The sequence below is a fragment of the Gilbertella persicaria genome (assembly GCF_025201335.1).
Source record: "Gilbertella persicaria strain CBS 190.32 chromosome Unknown B0P05scaffold_28, whole genome shotgun sequence".
NCBI lineage: Eukaryota > Fungi > Mucoromycota > Mucoromycetes > Mucorales > Choanephoraceae > Gilbertella > Gilbertella persicaria.
Genome location: NW_026251989.1, coordinates 112,062 through 139,210, shown reverse-complemented (window position 1 = coordinate 139,210; position 27,149 = coordinate 112,062). Strand labels below are relative to the sequence as shown.

Below are 27,149 nucleotides of genomic sequence, written 5' to 3'. Positions count from 1 at the left end.
AACTAAACTTAACCACTGTTTATTTTAAATCATGTTACATAATCAAGCTTATTTACAAAAGAGAAAACCTTATTTTATTCTTCATCTTCTGAGTCAGGTCCAGTCAAGTCAATCATGGGCATATCCATATCGATATCAAGGCTCAAGTCAATGGCTTCTAATTCAGTGGCAGTTGTACTAGGCTTAATAGGTGTCGTATCTATCAAGGGACTATGATCTTGAACATGTAATAAAGAGACAGGCTTATCTGACTGTTCTTCTTTTTCTAAGGAAATAGACACTACTTCTTCTTCTTCTAAAATAACAGACTTGCTTGTCTCTTCTTTTCTTTCTAAAGAAATAGAATTGCTTGTCTCTAGAGAGATAGATTCTTGAACAGAAGGCAAAGTGATAGAAGGCTTTTCAATGACTTGTTCTAGAGTCTCGGTGACCATGCGGATATCTTGTTTGTCAACTGGCTGTTCTTGAATTGTTTCTTCTTGTTCTAATTCTTGTTCTGATTCTTGTTCTGATGCTTGTTCTGATGCTTGTTCTGATGCTTGTACTGTCACTACAGGTGCCGTCTTTGGCATGACACGTTGAACAGGAGGCAATCTTGCATGCATAATTAAATCACATACACTGGCTCCCTTTCTACAGATAGACTGTAACTGATGTGACTGGTCATTGATACCTGCAGAGAAGAGCCGAGCAGCGTGGGGAAGAATACTGGCCTGTGTCTCCATAGGATGTGTGACAGAAGCAATTAAGCAAGTGTACAACACTGCTTTTACAAGAATCACGTCTTCATTTGACATATCACTCGGTGGCATGATTTGGATTAGTCGAGAGAGAATCAAACTATCGACAGATGCCCTTGTGTTGTTCTCCATAGCAAATCCAAACACTTCCAATAGAGTACAGAGGGATTGGAGTGCTGCTATTTGGACATCAGTGGATGAGACGGAGACGAGTTTATTTGTCAGTGCATCTGAATTCGTGACTTCTGTCTTTCTTTTCTTGTGCTGATGTTGAACAGCCGTTATTTTGTGTTCAACAATATGAAGGTCTTGAAGGATAGACGATACCAAGGGTTTACAGATATGTTCAGCAAAACTATAGCCACATTTCTCTAAGCATAAGGATATCAATTGATAGATAGATGTCTTCAATGTGCGTTTGTGTTTGTGTTCGTTTAAGAGACGAAGCAGAATACGAGAAAAGAGTTTGTTGTATCGAGTCAATTCTTGACCAGAACTACATAGGTATCAGCTTTTTTTTGTTGTTGCTGACATGTCCAACTTACCAATACAATAGACTGGTAAACATCTTGGCTGTACTTAAATGTAAAGTAGGAAGACACATCATCAATGTCAGAAATTCACTCTTGTCTTTAAATTCACGCATCTAAACAATGAAACCTTTGTCAGCACATACACAAAGTGTGTCTAAATTAGCTTGATTACCAATGATCCTTCAAACACATTATAGACACGACAAATCAAATCAACTAAATGGACCACAGGAACACCTACAGCAATAGAAGTAGATGTACTGTACAGTAATAAGTTCAGTGTGATTTGAAATAAACACACTTACGTTAAAAAGGTAGAGATACAATCCTGGATCAGTTGAATACGTCGAAGCAAGACAGGAAAAGCATCGACATAATCTGAAGAAACAGGAAGGAATGGATATGATTTTGGTAATTCTGAATCAAGGGATTCTATAGTCTATGTTTGAGCATATATATATCCTATCACCCATGACTTGCTTACCTTCATCTACTGTATCAAACAATCGACTCAAACATTCATGAACAGAGCCAATCAGACGTAATAAACTATCTTTCCATTGATCTGCCATCTGTGCTTTACCACCAGCAATATACAGACAAACAAGACACTGATTGGCTGCCTTGATGGTCTCTGGACTGACCTCTTTTGAGCCATCTAGACACGAAAGACAGATCTGAAGACATTGTTCCGAAATATGTCGAGCTGTAGAAGGAAATGACTTCACATTGGCTACCAATGCATTCAACACCACAGGCTAATACAATCAGCACAACAATAATCAATATGTCTGTAAGACTTACAAGCAATTCATCTTTACGACCTAATTGAAGCAACAGTTGATTGTAACGCTGAAGATGAGGTGTGGCAATCTCTCTTTGTAATTCAGGTTTATCGGCCGTATAAGAAAATAAAGACGATAATGTCTGGATGGATTCTTGATGGATCAGGGTAGGCTCTGGTTTCTATAGAATCCTATGAATAAGGGGTCGCTATCTACTGTATACATACGCCTACAAAGCCCAAGAGTTGAGCACACCATGATTTAGCATGCGCAAGAAGCAACGTATGCGAGTTTTCACAAGTCACACGCACAAGTACAATACCACACCAGCGAGCAGGGATATTTTTAGACTGTAAAAGTGCATTGAGTCGAATAGTCCATTTTCGATGGACAGCAGCTATTTCTTCGGTTTCTGTCACGTTAAATAAACGGTGGTTGACAATCGTGTCGAGAATGAAAGACAAGTTTTGATGAATAAGGTTGTCATTGGTCATGTAAAGACTAAGGAGACTGTTGGTGAGCTGTACATGCTTGCTAGTGGAAGATAGCTGAAGAGACATGGTGAGCGCGTCTATAAGAGAGAAAAGGGTGAAAAGAGTGTAGACTTGTCAGCTAAAAAATGATATGGACTAAGCCACTGCACCGTTTAGGCAGTCACTAAGTCTTCTTTGCATAATTGTAAACATGAACCAATGCATTCTAAATGAAATACAAGTTCATCAAATATCAATGCAATAAAGCATCAAGACTCTATTCTAAAGCATGGATAGCAAGATACAACATAGATAGAAGGTCGAAATTATTTGTGTGGACCAAACACGACTAAGCGACCTGTTTGTTATATTTAATACAAGACGTTTGTACCCATTGGTTTTAAAGTTTATCTTTTCTGATGTATATGTATGTCTTTGGCTTAAAAGTGAATAAAAACAAAGAACAAAAGAGGCAATAACAACAATCTCTCTCTCTCTCTCTCTCTCTCTCTCTCTCTCTCTCTCTCTCTCTCTCTCTCTCTCTCTCTCTCTCTCTCTCTCTCTCTCTCTCTCTCTCTCTCTCTCTCTCTCTCTCTCTCTCTCTCTCTCTCTCTCTCTCTCTCTTTCTACCAATGTATATGACCTTTATTATAAAGATGCCACCTAATTAGTACAAAAAAAAAAAGAGAAATGCAGCTAATGGCGGATATTGAATTCGTATAAAGTCACAGCTGTCTGCTTGGTAAGTATAGCATTTTCTACGCTTTTCTTTCTGTTCACTATGGATGACCTTGAAAAGTTGGAACACTTGTCTCTTGTTCAAAAAGTAGTGAGTGAGCTTTACAATCACACAGGTCTACATGAACAAGTACTTGGTAAGTCAGTCTATTCAACTAATGCAGTATTAACGTATGTGTAGCTGAATTCATTATTCATTTACACGACCAATCCAACGGGTCTTTGGACAACTTTAAAAAATCACTCAAGGAAGCCGCAGCTGATTTCCCTGACCCCTTTGTAGAGAACTTGGATCGTCTCATCAAAACCCTCAAGCCTAAAAAGCCTGTGGTTCATCGAGACGAAAATGTGGATGACAAGACCAAGGCGTTCCCTGGTTTAGCTGTCCAAGACGATCCTGACTGGCAGAATAAACGACACGAAGACATGAAAGTAGCAGACGACATGTTGGCCGAACTCGAAGGCCTCAATGCTCCAGCAAAACGTAGACATTCACCTTCGCCTGATCGACGACAACGACACCGGTCTCGATCCCCACGACGCAGACGCTCACGTACACCACCACCTTCTTCAAGACGTACGATGGACGATAGACCTGTTATCTACAAGATCTATCATGGCACAGTCACGAACGTCAAGGACTTTGGTGCCTTTGTTCGATTAGAAGGTATTCGAGGTAAAGCAGAAGGGCTTGTCCATGTGGGTTCATTAGCTCAAGGACGCGTCAATCATCCTCGTGAAGTGGTACGACCTAAACAACATGTCAAAGTCAAAGTCATGTCAGTCACGAATGATCGTATTGGACTCTCGATGAAAGATGTCGATCAACGTACAGGCGAAGATCTCAGTCCCAACTTGCGTGTGCGATCCAGAGAAGAATTAGACGCTATTGCATCGCGTAATCCCGACCGCCATGCGTACATTGAAAACAACACAGCACGCATGGATGATATTCCTACACGTTCTGTACAAAGAATGTCTTCACCTGAACGATGGGAATTGAAACAGTTGATTGCTTCTGGTGTCGTTGATCCTGCTGACTATCCTGAGCTAAATGAAGATAATGATTTTGCTGGCAATGTAGAGGCAGAAGAGGAAATTGATGTTGAAGTACGAGAAGAAGAACCACCTTTTTTGAAGGGTCAAACATCTCAAACCTTGGATCTCAGTCCTGTTAAGGTGGTCAAGATTCCTGATGGTACACTCAACCGATCTGCTTTAGCAGGTGCCTCTTTAGCAAAAGAACGTAGAGAATTAAGACAGCAACAGCAACAACAGGAAATGGATGCCGTGCCACAAGATGTGAATTCAACCTGGATTGACCCTATGGCTGGGCCTGCTGGTAGACAATTTGCTCAAGATGCTCGTGGTATGCCAGCCAAAGCAGATCAAATTCCTGAATGGAAAAAAGCCACTTTTAACAATGCGACCACGTTTGGTAAGGTAACCAACTTGTCAATTCAGGAACAACGTGAGTCTCTGCCTACATTCAAGCTAAGAGCTTCTTTGATTGAAGCTGTAAGAGAGGTAAGCCATGTCACAATCTATGTGTCTAGACTTACATACGATATTAGAATCAAATGTTGATTGTTGTGGGTGATACTGGTTCAGGAAAGACAACACAAATGACACAATATCTGGCTGAAGAAGGCTTCGCAAATCATGGTAGAATCGGCTGTACTCAACCTCGTCGTGTGGCTGCTATGTCTGTAGCTAAGCGTGTTGCTGAAGAAGTAGGCTGTCGTGTAGGTCAAGAAGTAGGTTATACGATTCGTTTTGAGGATTGTACAAGTCCAGAAACACGTATCAAGTACATGACAGATGGTATGCTTTTAAGAGAATGTCTGATTGACCCAGAGATGAGTCAATACTCTGTGGTTATTCTGGATGAAGCACACGAACGTACGATTTCGACGGATGTCTTGTTTGGCTTATTGAAGCGTGCTGCTAAAAAGAGACCTGATCTGAAGCTGGTCATTACCTCTGCTACTTTGGATGCTGATAAGTTTGCTACTTATTTCAACAACTGTCCTATCTTCACTATTCCTGGTCGAACATATCCTGTTGAAGTATTGTATACTAAGGATCCTGAAAGTGATTACCTGGACGCTGCCTTGATCACAGTCATGCAAATCCATCTCTCTGAACCACCAGGTGATATTTTGCTTTTCTTGACAGGTCAAGAAGAAATTGATACAGCGTGTGAGATCCTGTTTGAACGTATGAAGGCGTTAGGTAATGATGTGCCTGAGCTGATCATTTTGCCTGTCTACAGTGCTTTACCATCTGAAATGCAATCTCGTATTTTTGATCCTGCACCTCCTGGTAGTCGTAAGGTCGTGATTGCTACCAATATTGCTGAAACGTCTATTACGATTGACGGTATTTACTATGTGATTGATCCTGGTTTTGTCAAACAAAACAAGTGGGATGCTAAACTCGGCATGGACTCCTTGGTCGTGGTGCCTATCTCTCAAGCCGCTGCTCGACAACGTGCTGGTCGAGCTGGTCGTACGGGTCCAGGTAAATGCTATCGTCTGTACACAGAAACGGCTTATCGTAATGAAATGTTGCCCAACACCATTCCTGAAATTCAATTGCTGAATTTGTCCATGACAGTGTTGACATTGAAGGCTATGGGTATCAATGATCTATTGCATTTTGATTTCATGGATCCTCCACCTGAGAATAACTTGATTCAGGCACTTGAGCAACTCTATGCCTTACAAGCGTTGGATGATGAAGGTCTCTTGACACGTTTGGGTCGTAAAATGGCTGAATTCCCCTTGGAACCTCAATTGTCCAAGATGTTGATCCAGTCTGTTGACTTGGGTTGTTCTGAAGAGATTTTGACCATTGTTGCCATGTTGACTGCACAAAATGTGTTTTATCGACCTAAAGAAAAACAAGCACAGGCCGATCAAAAGAAAGCCAAGTTTCATCAGCCTGAAGGTGACCATTTAACACTCTTGACAGTCTATAACGGATGGAAAGGAAGCAAGTTTTCAAATGCTTGGTGTTTTGATAATTATATTCAAGCACGTAGCATGAAACGAGCACAAGATGTTAGAAAGCAGTTGTTGGGTATTATGGACAGGTAAGCTGATCATAGTCATAGCGTAAGTCGTTGACCTTAATGTAGATACCGTCATGATATCGTTTCTTGTGGCAGAAATTATACCAAAGTATCAAGAGCACTTGTCTCCGGCTATTTTAGAAATGCGGCTAAAAAGGATCCTCAAGAAGGTTACAAGACATTATTAGAAGGTACGCCTGTCTATATTCACCCTTCCAGTGCATTATTCAATAAGGGACCTGAATGGTAAGTCTAAATTGGACACACTATTCTTGTACTGATGACAATATTCAGGGTGATTTACCATGAAATTGTGTTTACATCCAAAGAATATATGCGTGAAGTAACAGCCATTGATCCAAAGTGGTTAACAGAAGCAGCCCCTACTTTCTTCCGTATTGCAGATGCCAACAAGATTTCCAAGCGTAAAAAGCAAGAAAAGGTGGAGCCTCTTTATAACAGATACGAAAAACCAAACGAATGGCGTCTTAGTAGAGCAAAGCGTGGAGGAAGAATCAGTCAAACATTTGGCTAGTTTAATAAACGACTATTTTTTTATTCATGTAAACATAATAGTAAATAGCAGGTGCACCAGGCTTATCATTGGGTTGGTTCACTTCAACAGGAAGTTTTCTTTCTGTTTTCCAATAAGCATTGCTTGCATCATCTATTAAGAATTCACGCTCGCCTGAAAATGAGATAGAGAACCAAACAGCGCCTGGTTTGGCCACAGAAAGCATTTCTTTGGCTAATGTCTTGACGCGTGTTTGATGATCATCATCACCACAGGCAATTGTATCCACTAGACTTTTGTCAATCAAGACAGCGTATTCAGGCTGAGGTAGACAAGATTGTAGGTGATTTAAACAATCGCCTGAGATCCAAGAAATACCCGCATAAGCAGGATTTTCCCGTTGTTGTGTTACTGTCTTCATGTGTTCTATCACATTTTCTGCATAATCTACATTAACAATCGTGTTGGTGTAGCCAGAGTCAACTATTTGAAATGCAAGTTCAGAATTGCCACAGCCTATATGATGGTTTAGTTTCTCGATGTTGTTATGTCTTTGTTCTTAGTTTACCGAGGTGAAGTATATCTTGTTGTTCTTGTATAAAAGGCTCTATTATGGGTTTGACATCGTCCCATGTCAATAGCCATTCAAAGTGTTTTTCTCTTTCGAATCGAGATTCCCAATAGGCTTTTTGGTGAAAAGGAACAGCGTTTAGTTTAGTCATAATGAAACAAAGGAAGAAGAAAAAAGTTTTTTTTTAGTGTCATTTTTTTTTTTTAGTTATTTATTTCTCTTTTCTAAATTCAACTTCGATGTTGTTAATGCCAACGGGTTCACCAGACTTCAAAAAAAAAAAAATAAGTTTAATTCATGCAGAATATCAATTTTTTTTTTTTACCTTCTCATCATATTCAACCCATTCTTTTTCTGTCAAATCAATATCTTCAAATACGGTACCAGATTCAACACCTTTTGCAACCCAAGATTCCTATTTAAACATGAGCAACTATTCTCAAAAATACATGTACTTACTCTAGGATCAAAATCAACTAATTCTAAACCACGGCAATCAAATTGAGCAATTTGTTGGAATTTGCCATTTTGTTCTGCATCATAACTCTTGAGTTTGAAAGAAGGTTCAAATTCTATCAAATATTAGCTTATGGAGATTTTTTTTTTTTTTTTTTTTTTTTACTTACGGGCAGTCATATCACGCTTACAAAACTTACAGCGCATCACTAAATTGGCAGTACCTCGAGAAGAATTCATGTCATATTCATCCTGTACTTGTTATTTTTATTGTGCAATGAGTCATACTATGCTACCTGTTGGTTGAAAGAGATCCAACTATCATCTACTTCGTGACAACTAGTACATTCAATCTGTTGACACGTTATTATAGCATACAAATGATTCAAACATACCTTGAAATACCACTCAAAGTCTTCAATAGGAGCAAGATCAGTGACGTTTTCGAGATCAGCTTTGAGATATAAACCTAATTTCTAAGTAATATAACTACTTGAGACTCATTACACAGGTGCTGAAGTTACTTACAACCATAGTGTAAGAAAAAAAAAAAGGAAGAGTAAAACTGAAGTAACGAAAGCATAAGGAAAGGCACTATGAGCCGGACTAATATAAGACGATGAAGAGATCAATCCAAACTACCGCACAGTCACGTGATTTACTTTATATTAATGTATATATATTAAAATGCAAAACAGTAATCATGACAACCCTCTCTTTTTCCCTTTGTGTTTATCTTGAACGACAAGACTAACAAATATAAGAGATAAACCAATAATTAACAACAGAAGACTTTAAAGACTATTGTAATTATAGAGGGATAGACACAAATAGAGAGATTATAATCTTAGGCACAGTTCCTTCAAAAGACAATGAAGATATATGTAAAAATAAAATTTTAGAAAAAAAGATATCAATTATTAAAGATGTTTTTATTCCTTCTAAAGTTCTTTAAGTCTTTTATACTTTCTTTAGAATAAATTTCTACAAAGACAATTGCTTGTTGTTGTGATGTAAGAGAGAAGATAAAAACAAAGAAGTCGATTAGAACTTGTATAGGTTTATTATCCAAAAATATATATATATCTCTTTCTAGCACTTCATTCTCTAGGTATTTATATATGAAGAGATGTCGGAGTAAGTAGTAGTAGAGCTCATGCAAATGACTGAGTCTCTATTGTCATAGACTACTTTAAATTAATTAAATAATGTAAATTATGGATTTCGGTTATACGTCTTGATCTATTAAAAGATACATTGTCTTATTCAGTACAAGAGGTTCTTTTATGTCTATTTCTGATGTAAATTGATTATGATGTATTTTAGTATGTAAATGAAGACTTATTTAATGTCAGATCATCACACCATAGATGTGATCTGGTTTTTTGCCAAAATCATCATGCATTGATCTATGCATATGAATTCATATATGTTCACAACAAACAAAACAAAATAAAATAAAATACACAATTAAATCACAGCGAAATATCACGAAACAACATACGGAAGAAGTAGAACAAATAAGAAACATCAGAGACATGTACCATTCCAATTTGAAGATCTGTTAACATAATAAAATCACTCGAAAGACTGCGAAAGAAACCAAAAAAGTGAGCCTTAATAAACATGCGCACATGACAATCACAACAAGTCGCTATGTCCGAGTGGTTAAGGAGTATGACTAGAAATCATATAGGCTCTGCCTGCGCAGGTTCAAATCCTGCTGGCGACGACATCTTTTACTTTTCAAATTTTTGCAAGGGAGACTCACAGATTGACTTTTGGTTTCTACATTGATTACCAAAGCTTTTTCGAATTTTTTTTATTTATTTTTTCAGTAAACAATATGTTTGGATTTAAAGGAGTGTTCTAAATTATAAAAACTAACCAAGTATGATATAAAGATCAAATGGGCACTTTTATTGAAAAATCAAATAACCGAACACTTTATCTGATTTCTTAAATCTTATTTCCCTGATATCGAATAACAAGGTTGTTATTATTAATCAAAAGAAAAGGGTAGTACCAACTATTCACTCTTTGAGTGTGTTTTGAGTTTATGCGCAAACAATTTTGTCGACATTGAAGACCAATGTCTAGGCAGGTAACTATGTAAAGATCAATATCTTGACAGGTTCATTATTCTATTTGTATTCTTTTTTCCATCTTTAACTATTCGCATATTAGACCTTTTCGTCTCTCTCTCTCTCTCTCTCTCTAATTTTGTTTTACAATACAGCAAATGGTTTCTGATTTTGTGAATGTGATTACGCACGCAAATGAGCCTATTCTGAAAATGGAAATATCTCTATCAATTGTATGTATCTTGTTGGCGAAAAAGAAATTTTACAGAAAAATTGCATAACGCATCAAATGCTTATTAATCAAGTCAGATGATTAAAAAAGGTTCATCTTGGTAAGATTATTCAGCAAGATCAAGAATGTTATATATAAAAGCGTATGCATAAACAGACACTCTTATCAACTCAACATCATTTATAATGTCTACTGCACTTTTCTCTCCTATCAAAATTGGTCGACACACACTTAACCATCGTGTTATTCTTGCACCATTAACTCGATTCCGTGCTACTGAGGACGGTGTTCCTACAGAAATCCAAGCTGAATACTATCAGCAACGTGCATCTGAAGGCGGCCTCCTTATTACTGAAGCTACTTTTATCACAGACCGTGCAGGAGGTATCCCTTATATTCCTGGTATCTATTCACAGAAACAGATCGAAGGCTGGAAAAAGGTCACCCGCGCTGTCCATGAAAAGAAGGCAGTGATCTACTTACAATTATGGCACATTGGGCGTGCAGCTTTCAGCAAGAACAATCCCAACCAAGAACAAGTTGTATCTGCTAGTGATGTCCCTATAGAAGGCCCCAGTTGGTTCGGTGAGGCTCATGAAGTTCCTCGTCCTCTTACAATTGATGAAATTCAGGGTCTTATTCAGGAATTTCGCCAAGCTGTTGTGAATGCTATCGAAGCTGGGTTTGATGGTGTTGAAATCCAATGTGGTGGTGGCTTTATTATTGATCAGTTTATCAATTCAGGTTCTAACAAGCGAACAGATAACTATGGTGGCTCTGTAGAAAACCGTACTCGATTGGCTCTCGAAATTATTGATACAATCACTGATGCTGTTGGTGCTGATCGTATTGGTGTCCGTCTTTCTCCTGGTTCAACCTTTGGTGGCATGCAAGATGAGGATGTTGTCGCTACAACAAGTTATCTGGTTTCTCGCATTCAAGAGAGACACCCTGACTTGGCTTATCTTCACTTTATCGAGCCCCGTGCAGACGTGCATATGAGCGATGAAGCAACAACAAACGATACGCTTGAGCCCTTTAGAAAGATCTGGAAGGGTCCATTGATTACTGCAAGTGGCTTCTCAACTGCAAGAGAATATGCTTTTGAATTTGCTGAAAAGACAGGAAGTATGATTGCCTTTGGCCGTGCCTTTATTGCTAATCCTGATTTGCCTCAACGACTCTTGAATGGTTCAGAACTCAACAAATATGATCGTTCCACTTTTTACACCCGTGGTCCGAAGGGTTTTATTGATTATCCCTTTTTAAAATAAACTTTATTAGACAGCTACAGGTGGCCAATTAAACTTTGCGTTGTCTTTTAGTTTAGCTACGTTGTTTGTTAAAGAAGGGACAGAATCAACACTATTTTGTTGATTAAAGAAACTGTCTACTTTTTCTCCCGTCATTAAGTTTTTGATTTCTTGTTGTTGGTCTCGTTTCATGACAGACAATTGTTCTTGATGCGATTGTTGCAAAGAAGCTAGTTCAACCGAATGGCTGTGTTGAGATTGTTCAAATTCAACCAAGATCTTGTCCAATTCATCATTTACATGTGACTTGGCTTGGTTTTCAGCTTGCTTTAAGCGTTTTGTAAGAGCATCAATGGCATATTGATGCTTAAGTTCAAGCTTTTTAAGGTTGTGCATTTGTTCTTGTTCCAATGTCTTGGTATCATTTTCATGTGCAAGTTTAAGTTGATCCAATGATTTTTGGTGCTGTAAAAGCGCCTTGTCCTTTTCTGCAATGACTTTAGCATGAGACTCCAAAATTGCTTCATGCTTTTGTTTTTGAGCCTACAAGTCAAGGTTAGATTTACTTATCATTCTAAATGCTTTTATTACCTCCAGTTGTTGATTCAGTTCTTCTAATTTCTGTACCAATAAGCGATCGTTTTCAAGGTCCATGGTCAATCGATTCAGTCTTTTTTCTTGGTCTCTTGTGGCTGTGAACTGTTGTTTGGGTTGTCTATCTTTTCGGCTCAGTTCCGCACGTAATTCAACCAACTCGTTTTCTTTTTCGTTCAGTCTTTCCACTGCCATTTTATTCTATCAGACACATGAGTCAATAGCACAAATATGGGTTATACGTTACTGTCTGTTTTAATTCTTCCAATTGTGCCGACACTTGCTCCAAGGCAGGCTTGACCAATTCAGCTCTTTCAATTTCCCATTGTGCTTTCAGCTTTTCAAACTCTGCTTGTTGTCTATCTATCACCTTGTCCTTTTCTTCCAATTGGCTTTGTAATTCCTCTAATGGTATTGGATCCTGAACAGATAATGAAGACACAACAGCTTCTTGTTGTGCTGATTCAAGTTCTTGAATACGTTGTTGACTTTTTTCAAGTAATTCCTGTCTTTCTTTATCTGATAGTTTGATTGTTGTCAACTCTTGTTTTAATTGCTCAATTTCACTTGATTGTTTAGTAATAAGGTCCAGATGTTGCATGTTCTGTAATGAATTTCATTGTAATTTTTTTTAATAAAGGCAAGGAGTAGGAAAACTTACCTGTGATTTCAAATTATTATATTCTTGTTGAATTTGTGCTAGTTTGGATGCTTGTTGACTAGCTATACTTTCTCTTCTGATACTGTTGGTACCTAAAAAATGACACATGAGGGTTGTGTTACATTTTATGCATGCTTACCTTTTGGGAGTGTAGCAACAGTACTGGTAGATTTTCTTCTAGCTCCTAAACAAGGCATGCCAATCATTAAGAAAGAAAGAGAGAAGAAAGAAAAAAATTTTTTGTGTGTGTTTTAAATGTGTCTTCTTCAAGGAGGAAAGAAGGAGGACTATATACACAGTTGACTGACTTTTATGTATATGAATCACCCTTTTTAAAATAAAACTCCTAAATAAAATAGCCAATTGCGTCTATGAAGGATCATACTTTACTTACACTCAATCTTATTTTTTAAGCAACATGTTCCTCAACTCCTAATATACCAACAAAAATCCTGCTTGCGGTATGATTTTCTCTATTCTATTATTTTTTCTTTATTCTGTACATCTAATTACACTGGTTCAACACATAACGAAGATAGAGTTCATCAATAAAATGAGCATGCCTAAAATGGATGAGTTGCCAGTAAGTCAGTATACACTTTACCTTATGCCTGGGGGTCTCACTTGCTTAAAATACCGAAGTGCATCAGGCACAGAAACACCTAGTCTTTCTATCATGTAACAACAAATGAAGAATCCAGTACGATTAAAGCCATAGTGACAATGGACTGCAATTTGAGCCTCGGGATTCTTGTCCCAACAAGCAGCAGCAATCTCATTAAATTTAGCTACTTCTTCTCTTGTGGGTGGAATCTTGCTGACTGTCTTGAATTTAATGTATTCTATACGTGAATGTTCAAAATCACTGGATCGATAAGGAGGTGTATCGTTCGAGATATCAATAATGAATCTGATTTCTGGATACTTGGCCAATAAGGCAGAAGGGCAATGTGAAGTATCTGTCTGACGCATGACTTTCATCGCACGAAATAGTGAAGGTCCTATGGGCTCTTTGGTAATATTGGCTACACTCACCCACTAACCATTGAAAATGAATACATATATGTATATAGCATGGTATGCATTTACCTTGGCATAGTTTTTCAAATCCCATTTATTCTCACCTTTTGTTTTATGAAGTATTTGCCATGCCCCACTCAGCGTATTTAATCCACAGTTTTTGATAAGGAAATCAGAAATGGCAGGATTGACTAGTTCTGGATGAACCACCATAGGCACATGTCCTACATCAGGAATGACATAAGGTACAGGCACACGTATATTCTCTGCTTGTGTCACATTGGCTTGTAATAAATGGTTTCGAATGGCATTCATGTCTGTAGGCGGTGTGATTGTGTCTTGTCCTCCACCAATCAGCAAAACTCCCACTTTGATCTTTTGGTAAACAGAAGGTGTAGGGAAACTAGCACCTCGAACAAATCGTTTATAGACAGATGTTTTACTCTGAAGATTCCATCTCAATTGACTACATAAAGTGTCAGTAAATCATATAGCTGCATAATGTTTACTTTTTACGAATATCTGGGTCTGATAGTTCAGTGCCTAAAAAACGATCCACGCTTTTTGAGTTTAGACCACCTTTTCTGTCTGCTGTCCGAGCACAATTAAATAGCCAATCAGGAATCCACCTTAATCTCTTTTGATTCCTCTTTTGTGTATCACTGATATGCTCTTTAGGTGAGATTAAGACAAGTCCCTTGAAGATGGGCTGTATCTCTGGTGATGCAGCCACAAAAGCAGCGACTGAGCAACCATAAGAATGAGCAATGATAACTGTTTCTGGGTATTGATAGCGCTCTAATAACAATTGTTTAACATCTTCTACAAGCGATTCTGTTGTATATGCATCCCAGCTATAAAACAGTATGAGTTTAAATGATTTTTTTTTAAAAAACAACAACTTTACTCTTTTGTCACTTCACTTTTACCACAACCTAACAGATCAATAGCCAAGATGTGTGCGGTCTGTGAAAAGTATTCAATTTGACATTTCCATTGTGACACCTTATGTCCAAAAAGAAGCAATGTGTCAGTACATGTCATTCTACCACTCCACTTACTTGTCCGCCCAGTCCGTGAATAAACACAATCAAAGGTACTTTACTACCAAGCTCATGAATAATATGTACAATACGAATTTGGTGACCATTGATTTCGACAAATTGAGTGTTTTCAGTGATAATATCGGGTTCGGCTACCATACTTTTGTGTGAGATTAAAGCTTTGTTCATGTCACTTACGTTCTTTTAATAATTCATGTTCTAATAGGGCTTCTTGTATATTTCGTTTACATACTAAATAGTACAATCTTTCTGATAAAGTAAACCTCTTGTCACGATAGAGGTAATAATAACTAACTGAAGCTATCAAAGATAATACAAGTGCTGTCTCTCCATACATTCTTGCTAGCGATTGCATACTCGTCTTTCTTGATCTAGTCTTTTAAAAGAGAGAGAGAGAGAATGAAAAATGAAAAAAAAAGAACAAGGCCTAAAATGGGCTTGCTAAACACACCCCATCATGATAAATGCCAGCATTGCATTGTGTCAATTTTTTTCTTTCTTTCCCTTCTATTTTCAAAAATGGCAAAGAAAAAGTCGAGTGGCACCAGCAAAGAAGAAGGTAAGGATACGATAAGAAACATGATCTGATATGCATAGAATCTGCTATTTTGGAATACTTGACCAAGTCAAATCGGCCTTATAGCGCAAGTAAGTATTAATAGAAATAGAAAAGAATCATTCACTCTTTTGATAGCTGATATTTTCAATAACTTACACAACAAGTATTCTAAATCAGTCATTGCTAAAGTATTGGAAAGATTGATTGATGAAGATCTTGTCTTTTCAAAGACGTATGGTAAAACACTTATTTATTCAGTTAAGCAAGCCAAGGATGAAAATGGTCCTTCAGAGCAAGACATTGAAAAAATGGAAAAATCTATGATTGAGCTTGACCAGAAATATGAAGAACTCTTGGCTGAAAATAAGAAACTAGAGCAAAGTAAATAATGAGTTTGAGAAATGATGGAATACTAACGTCTGACAGCATTTTCACAGTTAACAAGTAAACCGACAACCACCGAAGCAGAACAATTGGTAGAAAAGATCAAGGCTCAAAACCAGATATTGAAGGACAGATTAGATAAAATAAAAACAGGCACTGTTCTTATCCCTCCTGAAAAGAGAAAAAGAACCAATGAAGAATACACTCGTAATAGAGATTTATGGAAAAAGAGACGCCGCTTAGTAAGTAAGGATGAGAAACATCTCTAGACTCATGCGCCTCTTAGTTTAATGACATATTCAAGACGGTTACTGAGAATTACCCAGGCAATCCGAAGGAGTTGAAAGAAGAACTAGGCGTCGAAGAAGATCCTATACCTTTTGATAAAGATCCATTGGATTGATTTCTCTCTTTCTTTTTATGCTCCGAATATGCATGTTGATACCCTGGCTATCTCTCTCTTTTTCTTTTATTTTTTTTTCTTTGTTTGATACATAAACATGCCAGCTACAGAACTTCCTCTTTATCGTTCTTTTTTAAAAGTTTTACAAAAATGGCCAGTAGATAAAGTGAGACCTAACCGCGACTTGAAGCAAGTGCTGACAAAACGTATCGAAGAAACCTTTCAAACCGAAAAAATAAATATGGTCCAAGTAGAAAACGAATTTAAAGCATTGGAAAAACTTGTTAATAACGAATTCAAAACAAAGGTGAGGAAAAAAAAAAGAGAATAAGACCAAGAGCGTATATTTACCTCCAAGGGATCATATTTAGTATCCATTATCAGAAAGAATTTTATCACCTGCTAGTAATCCCAAATACTATTCTGGCTTGATGTCTTCCATTGGTAGTGACAACAGTAAAAGTCTTTTGGGCAAATTAATGAACTAATTCATGTGTGTATGTATATGTAAATATTAAAGGTTTTGTTTGATTCGCAAGTTTTTTTTTTATGGGGAGGAAACTATACTGGAGGAAGAAAGGAGCATGATGTGACAACAGCTTTCAAAGTTTAACTTGTATGGCTAAAAAGAAAGGGATAGTTAAGCCACTTGTTGTTTAATTTAATGCAGTTTATGATATTTTACTCCTTTATGACGAGAGTTAAAACAAAAAGAAAGCTCATTTTAACACCACTAAATAACCAAAATATAAACGAATCATGTTTGCTAAGCAATAGAGCACTTCTGGGAGCAATTCTTAACCAAAAACATCAACATGATAAAAATGCCAATTTTGCTTCTTTTGGACTTTGTCAAACAAAAAACAGAGCAAGTGATACGCGCAAGTACTCATTATGTGCAGTAAAAAATGTAGCTTCCTATGATTGCTTTTGCTCCAAGGTTTTGAAGCAAAAATACGGTTCTACAGCTCAAAAACCGATAAACTAATATAGCTCTACTCTCAAGATCTTACGTCTAAAGTCTCTACAGTCGTTACATCGTTAGAAAGAGAGGAAAAATATTTACAACTTTTGCTAAGATATCCAAAAGAAATAACCGCGCCTTGAAGCATGACTGAAGCAAACACGGATTTATGGAGAATTTTTTGATATTTTGGAATGATCGTAAACAATGCATTTCAATCTTCGTTGAGTGCTCATTTAACCGCACATGTTAGTTAGAAAGTAACTTTGCATCAACAACCCATTATTTGCTGCTTCCAGATACTTCGAAAAAAGTGAGGTGGGAAGTATTTTCAGTCGTATTTATGAATCTTCTGCGTTATTCACAAAAAGACTACCTTAGTCAACAGAAAAACCTCATCAAGGTTTTCTTCGCGATTTTCAAGCTATCAGACAAGGTGAATAAGAGACAGACAGGAAGGGTTTATCGGAAAATGAGGCTAAAGACATGTTTGAAAACGCTGTTGATTCATCTTCATCTAATGAAGGCGAAACCAAAGCATGCTGAACTGATGGCGCAATCTTGATGGATAAACGGTTGACAAACAACCAAGGCGGTCAAACCGGAAGTGCCCGCCTTTTGCTAGACAATTGTCAGCCTGGAAATTTCTTACATTTCTTGCCAATGAAATATTTTGAGATAGTGCTTGCCGTTACTAATGCTCATGCTGCCACTGTCAAGCCTGGTTGGATACCACTCACACTCGACGAGTTCACATTTTGGGTTCACTCTACAATTCAAGTTGTCGACTTGAAGAGATATCGGAACTTGAGTGAATCCCCCTCCCTCCTATTCAAGCTGGCTTTTTCTTTTGGCGACTACATGTTATTCAACCGCTTCAGGGAGCTAACGAATACGTTCTTTTTAAGCTTTCCAATGGCGCCAGATAATTTGAACAATATGCAATAGATAGATAAAATAATATTCTAACTCTCTTTTCAATAGCCAAAATCAGAACTCGCTCTACCAAGTTCGTAGTTTTTTGAAGCAATACAACGGCAACTTGGCAAAAACTATGCTGCCAGGCAGTCACCTTTGCGTTGATGAAACAATGAAACAATGGCTTGGAAAAGGCATGCCTAACCTTAAAAAAATCCCAAGAAAGCCCCATCCTGTTGGCCAAGGGCTCAAAACAGTTGCTGATGCTGATACTTGTATCTTAAGGTTCGGCTTCTCCGGCGACAAGCAGGTGCAAGAGTTTGATGGCGAATACCGTTTGAAAAACATTGCGACTGTTTGCCGCTTAACCTTCCCTTGGTTTACTCAGAACGAACAATAATTGGTGATTCTTGGTTTGGATCACCAGCCGGGGTAAAAGCAATGGAAGCAAAAAGCTTGTGTTCTATAATGCAAGTAAAAAAAAAAAAAGTACTGGCCACGTGGGATGCCTCATCAAGATATAGTGACTATTCTTGGTGAAGGCTTTGGCGATACTCTGACAAAGAAGTCAACAACCGATTCTCTTTTTGTCTGCGCATACAGAGACAAGAAGCCCAAAACTGTTGTTGCAAACTGTAGCACAACAGCTCAAGGAGAAACAATACATCGTCGTCTTTAGGACAGCAAAGTTTACAAGGCTTCAAGACCCAAAGTTTTTGACAAACAATAAACTAGTGTAACCTATCGCAGTCCACTTTCTCTTTTTCATGTAGCGCAAGTCATCTTATACTTGTGGATGTACTCAGTCTGATTATTCAATTTTAATTAAACAATCAATGTTTCTTTGTTCTGAATGATTGTAATATGTCCTTTCAGAATGATAAATTTCATTTTGAATATAGTATATATATATATCACTAGACATTATCGTCTACCTTTAATTTCTTATAGTTATACAGGAAACAACACTTTGACTACATATACCGTCTGATATCATTGCTCGCACATATCTTTCCATCTATTGGTATTCTTACGAGCAGTTATCCTGAAATCATATAAATAGAAAATACACAGAGATTGACTGTAATCCAATTCGCAAATAGTACTTTTGTCCTTCACATCATACCAGGGGAAACAATCAATACTGAAGGAAGCTTTTTGAGTTTGCCTGAATTTATATGAAAGAGTATAAAGATACCTATAACCAATACCTTACATTGGCTACTATTCTTCAGGTATTCTATTCATCACCTAAATGCATGAATAGAAAGCGGCATAAATAAAGCCAAAAGCTTAAATTATTTAGCAGGGAAAGCAAACGCTCACATTGCCGTTTCTTATTTTGTATATATTATAGGTGTCTTGGGCAGTAGCAAACCAGTGTCATTCGTTAAGTAACCATCACACAGGGGAACAAGTTCTTGTATTGGGGGGGGGGTGATTTTGTAAATACGACGGATAGTGAAAGAAAACCCAGCATATTCAATAGATGAGTGTGTGCATAACATTGCAGACGTTCTTTAGCTGACAATAAAAGCATTTCTGTGAATTAAATTCATGTAGGACTGTTCTTCCAGGGCAGTAACGCGAAATATCAAAACATGATTCATTCTCTTGCGCTACTACATCAAATATCATTGAAAAAGCGTGATGATATGAAATAACAATAACACATATTAAAGCTATTGATTTGTTAGTCACATCCATACCATTTTCCTTTGAATTGCTTTACAAGTTACTGTATCTTTTAACGTATGATTTTTTTCTTTTCTATTTATTTGACATCTGAGCCACAGGTCCCTTTTTTTTCTTTCACTTTAAAATTTTTTTCTTGCTATCATGGCCAACAAGAGACAAAAGCTTGATATAGACTACAAGGACAAATTCTATCAAGGTCTTTTTGACCAAAGTTCGACTGAAAAAATCGAAAAAGCGTTCAAGGAATCTAAACCTTACCTTCATTGCAAGATTGATCATCTTGTCAACGACACACTTTTACGCAAAGTTCGTCAAGAAATCCTTTCTAACTTGCATTTCACTTTAAAAGAAACTGATATTTACAAGGTAAAGAAAAAGAAGAAGAAAAAAAAACAGAAAAAACAGTATCCATTGACAAGAAAATCTAGGTCAATCAAACAGGCGATTTAGCTAATTTAGATGGTCTTCCAAAAAATGAACTTGAACAACTTTCAAGTCTATTTGAACTTCGTAATGCTATTTATTCAAACGAATTCCGTCACTTTATCTCTCAAGTCACTGACTGTGGTCCTCTCTCGGGTTCCAAAATGGACATGAGTATCAATTCCTATAGAGAAGGCTGTCATTTACTAAACCATGATGATGTGATTGGCACACGTCGTGTCTCTTATATTCTTTACTTGACAGATCCTGAACAACCTTGGCAGCCCAAAGAAGGTGGTGCCTTGGAACTTTACCCTGTAATTGAAAAAGGTACACCTGCCAATGAACCTACTGTTGTCATTCCACCTCAATGGAACCAATTTGTGATGTTTACTGTTCAGCCTGGCCATTCTTTCCATTCAGTCGAAGAAGTTGTGAGTTCTCGTAACCGTCTAAGTATCTCTGGCTGGTTCCATATCCCTCAAGAAGGCGAAATTGGGTATGTTGCCAATTCAAAAGATAGTGATGCTGCCAAGTCTTCTCTTGAACAACTTCAAGAACAAAAAGACACAAGTGATAATTTCACAAAATACACCATCGAAAACCCTCAAGAAGAAGAGATTGTGGGATTGACGGAAGATGTCTTGGTTGATTTGGCTGAATGGATGAATCCTCAATACCTTGATTTAGGTTTGATTTCACAAATGTCGGACAAATTTCTAGAAGAATCCGCTATTCAATGTAAAGAAATCTTGAATGAAAAGACACTGGCTCAATTGATCAAGGCCACCACAGACATGGATCAGAAAGACACATTGACAGGCCAAGATGGTATTGCTCCTCATGGTACAGGGGTAGGTCATGGTTGGAGAGTAGAAGGACCTCCTCATCGTTCTCGTTTTATGGTCTACCAAAAAGAAGGAGAAGAGGATCCTATTTTTGATTACCTTCAGCGTCAATTTGAGTCTGAATCATTCCGACTCTGGTTGGCTACACTCACTCAGCTCTTACCTGTGGGTTACCGTGGTCAAGTACGTCGTTTCCGCCCAGGTCATGATTATACACTCGCCACCACCAACACTAGAGGTCAAGGGGTATTGGATGTTACTTTTTGCCATGTTAATAAGCCTCAAGCATGGGAAGATGGAGAAAAAGGTGGCTATGAGTGTTACATGGCTCCCCATGATGAAGAAGAAGATGCGGCTGTTTACAAGGCAGCTGACGAAGATGGTGCGCTTTTGACCTTACCTGCTGGTAGAAATGAATTATCGCTCGTGCTTAGAGATGAAGGTATCATGCGTTTTATTAAATATGTGAGTGCCAAAGCACCTGGATCTCGTTGGGATATTGCATTTGAATATGATTTGCCCGAAGAAGACGAAGACGAAGAATAATTTAATTCTGTATGTGTATATTGTAAATAGAATTTTGCTACATTGTTACAAATAAAAATCAGCTGGGGTCATTCAGTTAAAGTTGTCAATAAAAGGGCGAAGGTTACATTTGCTTTTTACGGGCAAGACCGGGTCACATTTTTTATATTGAGGTAATAAGAGCACAAGGCTTAAAAAAGTCATTTTTGGTACAAAAAAAAATTCGAATGAGGCGATTTTGCCTTTGGGAGTTTTTAAAATTAAATAACCGCTTAATGATATTTATACACGCTTATTTATTTTTTTTTTTAGTTTTTTGGTTGTTTATTCTATTCTCTTTAAGAGAGAAGCTTGTTATTTACTTTATATTCTTTTTTTTTTTTTATGTATCTTGATCCTACAATAATCTTTCATGACTTTGGTTGCAATTTATTACAACCCACCCTTCAGTTCTGTGCCTTCAACGACAACATCAAGCAGTAAATGGAAACGATTTTTTTCAAGAAAGCATAAAAGACTTGGAAAATCACCTACCACACTTGCTGCTGCCACAGAGAAAGTGTTGTGTCAAGAAGAGCAAGTGAAATGTGAAGATCTTACTGCTAAAGAATTTGCTCAGATTGCGGGTATTAAAATCAAGTCATCCTCTTCATCATCATCATCATCTCTTTCTGATGGAGAATGCGACCTTAATACGATTCAACCTATCATTCTTTCGCAAATGACTTCTATTTCTACTCGTACAGCTACTTCTTCAAAGAGTTGTCATCAAATCTGGGACTCTGATTTCTGGCAATCCAACACTAATAATAATAATGATAATGATACCCTATTTATTTCTCGATTACGCTCTAATACACTCTGCTCAAAAAACAACAATTTGACAGTCCCAGGCGTCATTCAGAAAGGACGATTCAAGATTGTTGTAGGACAAGATGATTGTCATGAACCTGTAAACCAACATCATCATGTCGTACTTGAATGGAAAAGAAAAAGATCTGATTCTTCTTCCACCAGTACAACGAAAAAGAAATAATTCCTATATGTTTATATATATGTGTGTGTATATGCTCCCCCTTTTTTTTTTCCCTTTTATTCACTTTCCTTATTCCAATAAATCTTTTGTTGTACATACTTTACAAAAAAAAAAAATTTTTTTTTTTTTTAAGATTCCTACGTCATGCTCAATAAACTCCCATGTTGAAAGAAACGTGTCTACCCATGGTAAACAAACAATGTAATTAAGAGAGGTTAATTTTCTACTTTAGCGCGTGTTTCTCCTCGTGTAAAAGAAAAATAGAAGCTACTTTATTTAGAATCAACGTGAGCCTCTCAAACGATATTGAGGAGATAATTTGATAATTAAATTAGTTGTCACATCTTGAAGCTTTCTCTTTATTGTGCTACTCCCTTTTTTTTTTTTTTTGACTGTGTAACTGAGTTTGTAGCTGAACTTAATGCCGATAGAAAGCCCAAAGTAAAAAAAAAAAAAAAATTTTTTTCAACTACTTCTTTAAAGCCATGACTGAGTCAATAATAAAGCGTAGAAAAGTAAAAAAAAAAAAAAAAAGTAAAAACCTTATTTCTAAACCTACTAACAATGCATTAGATGCGCCCTAATAACATAATTACCTTAGAGAAGGAACGAAAGAAGAAAGACAAACAACCGAAACTTTCTGAAGAAACGACAACACAACCTGCCAAAAAACACAAGTCTAAAAAAAAGAAGAAAAAGAAACAAAAGATGTCTGCTTTGGATAGTGACGAGACAGATAATGAAAAGACAAGAGAGATGTCTGCTTCGGATAGTGATGAAACGGATAATGAACGAACAAAAAAGAAACGCACCATACCCGAATCTATTTTGGATAAAGAACATATGAGAAAGAAGCATAAATCAAATACAACTGTTGTTGCCCATCAATCTGATTCTGATTCTGACGAAACAGATAAAGAACAACCAGTGCCATCTTTTGTTGAAAAAGGTAGTGTAGAACCTTGTGCCGAAAGAAAAGGAAAATCAAAGAAAAATCAAAAGAGTGAAAAGAGAAGCGAAAAGAAAGACAAATCCACAGAAACAGAGCTTAGAATCGAAACAACAAACCAGCAACCAGAAAAAAGCGCAAAATCTAAAATAATAGAAGCCAATCGCATCTCATCCAGAAGAAGAGTGAAATGTGATCCTGAAAAACCACCTCAGGTCAATTACAGAAACAAGTTACTGGATACTTTTGTGCCTGAAGTCAAAGAAGATGATTTTATTTCTGATTCAGACTCTGAAACTGATTCAAATGACGACTACGAAACAAAAGAGTATCCACCATGGCAAAGAACATTGGGTTGGAATCCTACACCTGAAGAAACACCTTGGCCTAAACAGAGAAGGCTGGGTTATTCTGATAAAGTGAAATTAGAAAAGAGGATCAAAAAGATATGTAAGCGTGAGAATATGACATTCTCTCAAGCAAGAGAAATCTTTTCAAGCAGCAATCGAAAGCCTCATATTCGATTCTTTCAGAAGATTGGCAAAGTGTTCCCCAACATGTCACTTCATATATTGGCCAAGATCTGTAAAGAAACATATCATGAGAAGAGAAACATTCAACCATGGACACCAGAAGAAGCTGAAAAACTAAAAGAGTAAGCCTGAATGAAATGACAACAGTAGGCTAATACAATCAGATTACTCAAGATTCATGGCTGTCATACGGCTATCTTGTGCCAATATCTTAATCGCTCACCCAAGAATATCACAGACTTCATTTTTCAGATGCGCAATGTGCCTACAAACAGTAAAGTATGGATTGTTTGTGTTGTATACTAATCTAAACAGAGGCTAAGCGATGGACAAAAGAAGAAGATCAGACATTAGCAAGTGCATTAGCAGCAGAGACAGCCAAAAAGGGTTCAAGAGTTTCTTTTCCTTTACTTGTACCTTACTTTAATGGAGAAAGAACACAGAAACAAATCTACCAACGATATAATCTTATTCAACACAGAATTCGACCTGATGGTACCTTAGTGGAAGACAGACGAGCTACACCTTATGAAGAATTGGAATATTTAGAAGAGTAAGAAAGATGATCTAGTTTACTTTTTATCAACCATCCAAATAGCCTTTTAAATCAAGTGATAGAATACAACCTGATTGAGGAATCACAATTGGATCTTTCTAGAGGAAAAGGCTATGTGTAAGTGAGACACTGAAATCTTTTTTATGCTAAAATGACACATTAGGAAACGTTCATTCTACTTGAAAAATAGAGCGAATATTCCAGGATTTGAAAAGATGCATGTAAAAGGTAATGTAGTGTCAAACATGGCTATGTTTACTGATAAATGACAGAACTCCTTCAAGTTCTTATTGACAAACAACACAAAATAATTGAATCTCGAATTCAAGAAGGATTATTACCACCTCGAGAAGAAGAATAAAAAAAAAAAACTTTTCTTTTTCTCTGTATGTCACAAAATAATGATTTGTTTGATAAAAGTCTATCCAACTTGGAATGTTATTTGTCATATTCAGATCATGTCTTTACTCCCAATCTAAGTGAATCAACACATGTTTTTACTCCTTTATCTGAATCAGAAAACTGTACTCATGAATCAAAAGATGATACTTCCGTTCATGAAACAGAAGAGATGCAAGAAGTACTTGATGCACTACTCGAACTTCATGACTTTGAAAAGGATGGCTCATTTCCACAAGAATACGAAGAAAACTATCTTTCTATTGTGAATGCCATGTGTGTCAATGAAGAATTACAGAATCAAGTTATAAAGCAAATTGAAACTGTAGATAAAATGCTTGAAGCGAACCAAACACTCATGGCAAGTTACTTCTTTTTGAATATGAGATGATTAATGCATGTATGACTAGAAAGAAGCAAGTCATTGTGCTGTTAAAGAGAATCGATTTGGACAAAAGTTTACAATACATCAAGTCTATGATGACAACATTAGTTATTTTGACAAAAGCGAGTTAATAGACCAAGAAGAAGAAGAGGACGAGGATTATAATGATCACCTTGTCGATTTACAATCTCAGGGAGAAGAAGAGGACGAGGAAGAACAGAGAGATTATGTATCAAACCAAAGTCCATTACATCGTAAAGCGTGTAAGTATATACCTATGTCTACAAACCAAAAACTCACCTTATTAGGGTCTAAACATGAACGAGATAGACTGATAGAAGCCATCCATTCAGAAGCAAAAAGAATGATCTCGTTTGATTATATGAAAAAGTAGGCGTTCTACATAAAGACATAAGCTTATCTTTTTTTTTTTATAGGAATGAAGCATGGCGTATATGGGAAGTAGATCAAATAGAAAAGAAACAATTGGAGTTATTCCCTGTAAGTCGTATTGACTGGGAAAGAATCAGCAGTATTCATGTAAGTAGGCATTTATGGAACTAGGATTAAACAGCCATAGGTTCGTACGCGTACGCCTACAGAATGTCTAATCCAATGGACTACACAAGAACATCCTTCCATCAATAAGAAGCCATGGACAAAGCAAGAATCAGAAAGACTTTCTCAACTGGTCGATCAAATGGGTCTTTTGAGTGGACAATGGGAACGTATTGCCAATGAACTCGGTACCAACCGTACTATATCTCAATGCTTTTCTCATTATATGGCAGCCAAGAACAATGCCAATGCTCGTTCTTTAAAATGGAATCCCGAAGAGGATAGAAAACTAGCAGAAGCTGTCAAGATCTTTGGTGGCGCATGTAATTGGCAACAAATTGCATCTATTTTAGGAGGACGTACAGGTCAGCAGTGTTTACATCGATGGACAAAGACATTAAATCCAGCCATTCGACGCACACGATGGACACCTGAAGAAAACGAATTGTTAGAAAGAGCTGTCAAACTGTATGGTGTAGGCAATTGGACCAAAGTACAGCGACTGATACCGGGAAGAACAGATATGCAATGCCGAGAAAGATGGGTGAATAATTGTCATCCTACATTAAAATCAGAACCAGCTACTCAAGAAGAGATTGAATTGATTGTCAAATTAGTGCAAGAACATGGTACAAAATGGTCTTTGATTGCAAGATCCTTGCCTGGAAGAACAGATAATTTTGCTTTGAGAGCCTACAATCAATGGCTCAAAAAACAGAATAACGATGAACCCAAAAGGGCAAGAAAATCAAAAGAAACCACAACACCTAAAAAAAGAGGAAGAAAACCCAATCCAACCACACCAAAAAAGAGCAGAAAGCAATCAACATTGAATCAAGAAAAAGAAGAAGCAACTATATCAAGTAGGCCAAGAAGGAAAACAGCCAAGTATGCTTAAAAGCACCTTGTTGGCTGGTGGCTTATGAACCGAATTTTCATACCTCTGATTTTCTTTCTTTTTCTCTCTTCCTTTTTTTTCCCTTAATTACTGTATATAAAAGCATGGTTTGTTTTCGATATTATCTCTTTTTTTTTTTCTTTTTCGTTTGTATTGATTTGTTGTAACAGAGTGAGAAAAAAACTGTACCAAAAGAAAACTTGACATGGAAGATCAACTATCTTGCTGCCCAGGCAAGTAACAAAAATAGATCGAGTTGCATAACTTACATGGGCTTTAGGTTGGAGAAAAAACGCATGTCAAGGCAGCTATTGCAGCA

The 27,149-nt window shown here is 37.1% G+C and overlaps 13 protein-coding genes and 1 non-coding gene across 14 annotated transcripts; 8 read left to right on the top strand and 6 right to left on the bottom strand.

Annotated features, from left to right (window-relative positions):
• Window positions 1–3: 3 nt before the first annotated feature.
• B0P05DRAFT_597937 (rRNA processing/ribosome biogenesis-domain-containing protein) lies at window positions 4–3,069 on the bottom strand. Its single transcript, XM_051583163.1, has 7 exons — window positions 2,286–3,069; window positions 2,078–2,239; window positions 1,758–2,031; window positions 1,579–1,705; window positions 1,446–1,533; window positions 1,286–1,386; window positions 4–1,236 (listed from the first exon to the last, which is right to left on the bottom strand). The coding sequence occupies exons 1-7, from the start codon at window positions 2,616–2,618 to the stop codon at window positions 75–77; spliced, it is 2,247 nt and encodes a 748-aa protein (XP_051433331.1). The 5' UTR covers window positions 2,619–3,069; the 3' UTR covers window positions 4–74.
• Window positions 3,070–6,635: 3,566 nt separating this feature from the next.
• Window positions 6,636–7,867, bottom strand: B0P05DRAFT_156122 (uncharacterized protein). Its single transcript, XM_051573097.1, has 3 exons — window positions 7,756–7,867; window positions 7,428–7,698; window positions 6,636–7,375 (listed from the first exon to the last, which is right to left on the bottom strand). Exons 2-3 carry the CDS (start codon window positions 7,579–7,581, stop codon window positions 6,882–6,884), a joined length of 648 nt encoding a protein of 215 aa, XP_051433330.1. The 5' UTR covers window positions 7,582–7,698; window positions 7,756–7,867; the 3' UTR covers window positions 6,636–6,881.
• Window positions 7,642–8,420, bottom strand: B0P05DRAFT_588581 (uncharacterized protein; the record flags this gene model as incomplete). The annotated part of the gene is made up of 7 exons (XM_051582675.1): window positions 7,642–7,698; window positions 7,756–7,845; window positions 7,890–8,002; window positions 8,057–8,138; window positions 8,183–8,239; window positions 8,282–8,362; window positions 8,415–8,420. 7 exons carry the CDS (start codon window positions 8,418–8,420, stop codon window positions 7,642–7,644), a joined length of 486 nt encoding a protein of 161 aa, XP_051433329.1.
• A 1,116-nt stretch (window positions 8,421–9,536) lies between these two features.
• B0P05DRAFT_t61 lies at window positions 9,537–9,618 on the top strand. Its single transcript has one exon. It is a non-coding gene; the product is annotated as a tRNA-Ser (tRNA).
• A 589-nt stretch (window positions 9,619–10,207) lies between these two features.
• Window positions 10,208–11,502, top strand: B0P05DRAFT_512803 (uncharacterized protein). Its single transcript, XM_051575647.1, has one exon. The coding sequence runs from the start codon at window positions 10,388–10,390 to the stop codon at window positions 11,474–11,476; it is 1,089 nt and encodes a 362-aa protein (XP_051433328.1). The 5' UTR covers window positions 10,208–10,387; the 3' UTR covers window positions 11,477–11,502.
• Window positions 11,483–12,972, bottom strand: B0P05DRAFT_512800 (uncharacterized protein; the record flags this gene model as incomplete). The annotated part of the gene is made up of 5 exons (XM_051575646.1): window positions 12,850–12,972; window positions 12,711–12,802; window positions 12,297–12,653; window positions 12,047–12,250; window positions 11,483–11,998 (listed from the first exon to the last, which is right to left on the bottom strand). Exons 1-5 carry the CDS (start codon window positions 12,914–12,916, stop codon window positions 11,483–11,485), a joined length of 1,236 nt encoding a protein of 411 aa, XP_051433327.1. The 5' UTR covers window positions 12,917–12,972.
• A 1-nt stretch (window position 12,973) lies between these two features.
• B0P05DRAFT_547898 (Alpha/Beta hydrolase protein) lies at window positions 12,974–15,243 on the bottom strand. The gene is made up of 7 exons (XM_051578958.1): window positions 14,972–15,243; window positions 14,792–14,925; window positions 14,638–14,735; window positions 14,240–14,584; window positions 13,800–14,196; window positions 13,315–13,748; window positions 12,974–13,273 (listed from the first exon to the last, which is right to left on the bottom strand). The coding sequence occupies exons 1-7, from the start codon at window positions 15,147–15,149 to the stop codon at window positions 13,216–13,218; spliced, it is 1,644 nt and encodes a 547-aa protein (XP_051433326.1). The 5' UTR covers window positions 15,150–15,243; the 3' UTR covers window positions 12,974–13,215.
• Window positions 15,244–15,308: 65 nt separating this feature from the next.
• Window positions 15,309–16,292, top strand: B0P05DRAFT_547893 (Tat binding protein 1-interacting protein-domain-containing protein). The gene is made up of 5 exons (XM_051578957.1): window positions 15,309–15,353; window positions 15,392–15,442; window positions 15,489–15,734; window positions 15,780–15,979; window positions 16,024–16,292. The coding sequence occupies exons 1-5, from the start codon at window positions 15,314–15,316 to the stop codon at window positions 16,138–16,140; spliced, it is 654 nt and encodes a 217-aa protein (XP_051433325.1). The 5' UTR covers window positions 15,309–15,313; the 3' UTR covers window positions 16,141–16,292.
• B0P05DRAFT_547891 (uncharacterized protein) lies at window positions 16,116–16,532 on the top strand. Its single transcript, XM_051578956.1, has one exon. It carries the CDS (start codon window positions 16,238–16,240, stop codon window positions 16,469–16,471), a length of 234 nt encoding a protein of 77 aa, XP_051433324.1. The 5' UTR covers window positions 16,116–16,237; the 3' UTR covers window positions 16,472–16,532.
• Window positions 16,533–19,191: 2,659 nt separating this feature from the next.
• Window positions 19,192–19,817, bottom strand: B0P05DRAFT_547888 (uncharacterized protein). The gene has a single exon (XM_051578955.1). It carries the CDS (start codon window positions 19,727–19,729, stop codon window positions 19,505–19,507), a length of 225 nt encoding a protein of 74 aa, XP_051433323.1. The 5' UTR covers window positions 19,730–19,817; the 3' UTR covers window positions 19,192–19,504.
• Window positions 19,818–19,861: 44 nt separating this feature from the next.
• On the top strand, window positions 19,862–21,531 carry B0P05DRAFT_456189 (Oxoglutarate and iron-dependent oxygenase degradation C-term-domain-containing protein; the record flags this gene model as incomplete). The annotated part of the gene is made up of 2 exons (XM_051573945.1): window positions 19,862–20,086; window positions 20,149–21,531. Coding segments are annotated over 2 exons (1,608 nt in total), but the record flags the coding sequence as incomplete, so codon positions are not given.
• A 347-nt stretch (window positions 21,532–21,878) lies between these two features.
• Window positions 21,879–22,682, top strand: B0P05DRAFT_547886 (uncharacterized protein). The gene has a single exon (XM_051578954.1). It carries the CDS (start codon window positions 21,929–21,931, stop codon window positions 22,550–22,552), a length of 624 nt encoding a protein of 207 aa, XP_051433321.1. The 5' UTR covers window positions 21,879–21,928; the 3' UTR covers window positions 22,553–22,682.
• Window positions 22,683–22,945: 263 nt separating this feature from the next.
• Window positions 22,946–24,979, top strand: B0P05DRAFT_547885 (uncharacterized protein). The gene is made up of 7 exons (XM_051578953.1): window positions 22,946–23,067; window positions 23,126–24,156; window positions 24,199–24,308; window positions 24,350–24,587; window positions 24,633–24,707; window positions 24,754–24,818; window positions 24,863–24,979. Exons 1-7 carry the CDS (start codon window positions 23,038–23,040, stop codon window positions 24,949–24,951), a joined length of 1,638 nt encoding a protein of 545 aa, XP_051433320.1. The 5' UTR covers window positions 22,946–23,037; the 3' UTR covers window positions 24,952–24,979.
• On the top strand, window positions 24,980–26,914 carry B0P05DRAFT_547880 (uncharacterized protein). Its single transcript, XM_051578952.1, has 5 exons — window positions 24,980–25,350; window positions 25,400–25,637; window positions 25,683–25,764; window positions 25,812–25,914; window positions 25,955–26,914. The coding sequence occupies exons 1-5, from the start codon at window positions 25,162–25,164 to the stop codon at window positions 26,828–26,830; spliced, it is 1,488 nt and encodes a 495-aa protein (XP_051433319.1). The 5' UTR covers window positions 24,980–25,161; the 3' UTR covers window positions 26,831–26,914.
• Window positions 26,915–27,149: the final 235 nt, after the last annotated feature.

Bases quoted from the DNA above. Each gene is read 5' to 3' on its own strand.
- B0P05DRAFT_547891 (XM_051578956.1), top strand. From the start codon at position 16,238: ATGCCAGCTACAGAACTTCCTCTTTATCGTTCTTTTTTAAAAGTTTTA.
- B0P05DRAFT_156122 (XM_051573097.1), bottom strand. From the start codon at position 7,581: ATGACTAAACTAAACGCTGTTCCTTTTCACCAAAAAGCCTATTGGGAA. The intron at 7,376-7,427 runs GTAAACTAAGAA...ACCATCATATAG, and splicing joins ACAAGATATACTTCACCTCG to GCTGTGGCAATTCTGAACTT.
- B0P05DRAFT_547885 (XM_051578953.1), top strand. From the start codon at position 23,038: ATGACTGAGTCAATAATAAAGCGTAGAAAA. The intron at 24,588-24,632 runs GTAAGAAAGATG...CCATCCAAATAG, and splicing joins GAATTGGAATATTTAGAAGA to CCTTTTAAATCAAGTGATAG. The intron at 24,708-24,753 runs GTAAGTGAGACA...ATGACACATTAG, and splicing joins TCTAGAGGAAAAGGCTATGT to GAAACGTTCATTCTACTTGA.
- B0P05DRAFT_547880 (XM_051578952.1), top strand. From the start codon at position 25,162: ATGCAAGAAGTACTTGATGCACTACTCGAACTTCATGACTTTGAAAAG. The intron at 25,351-25,399 runs GCAAGTTACTTC...ATGTATGACTAG, and splicing joins AAGCGAACCAAACACTCATG to AAAGAAGCAAGTCATTGTGC. The intron at 25,765-25,811 runs GTAGGCGTTCTA...TTTTTTTTATAG, and splicing joins TCGTTTGATTATATGAAAAA to GAATGAAGCATGGCGTATAT.
- B0P05DRAFT_597937 (XM_051583163.1), bottom strand. From the start codon at position 2,618: ATGTCTCTTCAGCTATCTTCCACTAGCAAGCATGTACAGCTCACCAAC. The intron at 2,240-2,285 runs GTATGTATACAG...AGGATTCTATAG, and splicing joins AACTCTTGGGCTTTGTAGGC to AAACCAGAGCCTACCCTGAT. The intron at 1,706-1,757 runs GTAAGCAAGTCA...CATAGACTATAG, and splicing joins GTTTGATACAGTAGATGAAG to AATCCCTTGATTCAGAATTA.
- B0P05DRAFT_512803 (XM_051575647.1), top strand. From the start codon at position 10,388: ATGTCTACTGCACTTTTCTCTCCTATCAAAATTGGTCGACACACACTT.
- B0P05DRAFT_547888 (XM_051578955.1), bottom strand. From the start codon at position 19,729: ATGGATGTGACTAACAAATCAATAGCTTTAATATGTGTTATTGTTATT.
- B0P05DRAFT_547893 (XM_051578957.1), top strand. From the start codon at position 15,314: ATGGCAAAGAAAAAGTCGAGTGGCACCAGCAAAGAAGAAG. The intron at 15,354-15,391 runs GTAAGGATACGA...TGATATGCATAG, and splicing joins TGGCACCAGCAAAGAAGAAG to AATCTGCTATTTTGGAATAC. The intron at 15,735-15,779 runs GTAAATAATGAG...AACGTCTGACAG, and splicing joins AAATAAGAAACTAGAGCAAA to CATTTTCACAGTTAACAAGT.
- B0P05DRAFT_547898 (XM_051578958.1), bottom strand. From the start codon at position 15,149: ATGCAATCGCTAGCAAGAATGTATGGAGAGACAGCACTTGTATTATCT. The intron at 14,926-14,971 runs GTAAGTGACATG...AAAGTATGGTAG, and splicing joins ACATGAATTATTAAAAGAAC to CCGAACCCGATATTATCACT. The intron at 14,197-14,239 runs GTAAACATTATG...CACTTTATGTAG, and splicing joins GACCCAGATATTCGTAAAAA to TCAATTGAGATGGAATCTTC.
- B0P05DRAFT_547886 (XM_051578954.1), top strand. From the start codon at position 21,929: ATGACTTTGGTTGCAATTTATTACAACCCACCCTTCAGTTCTGTGCCT.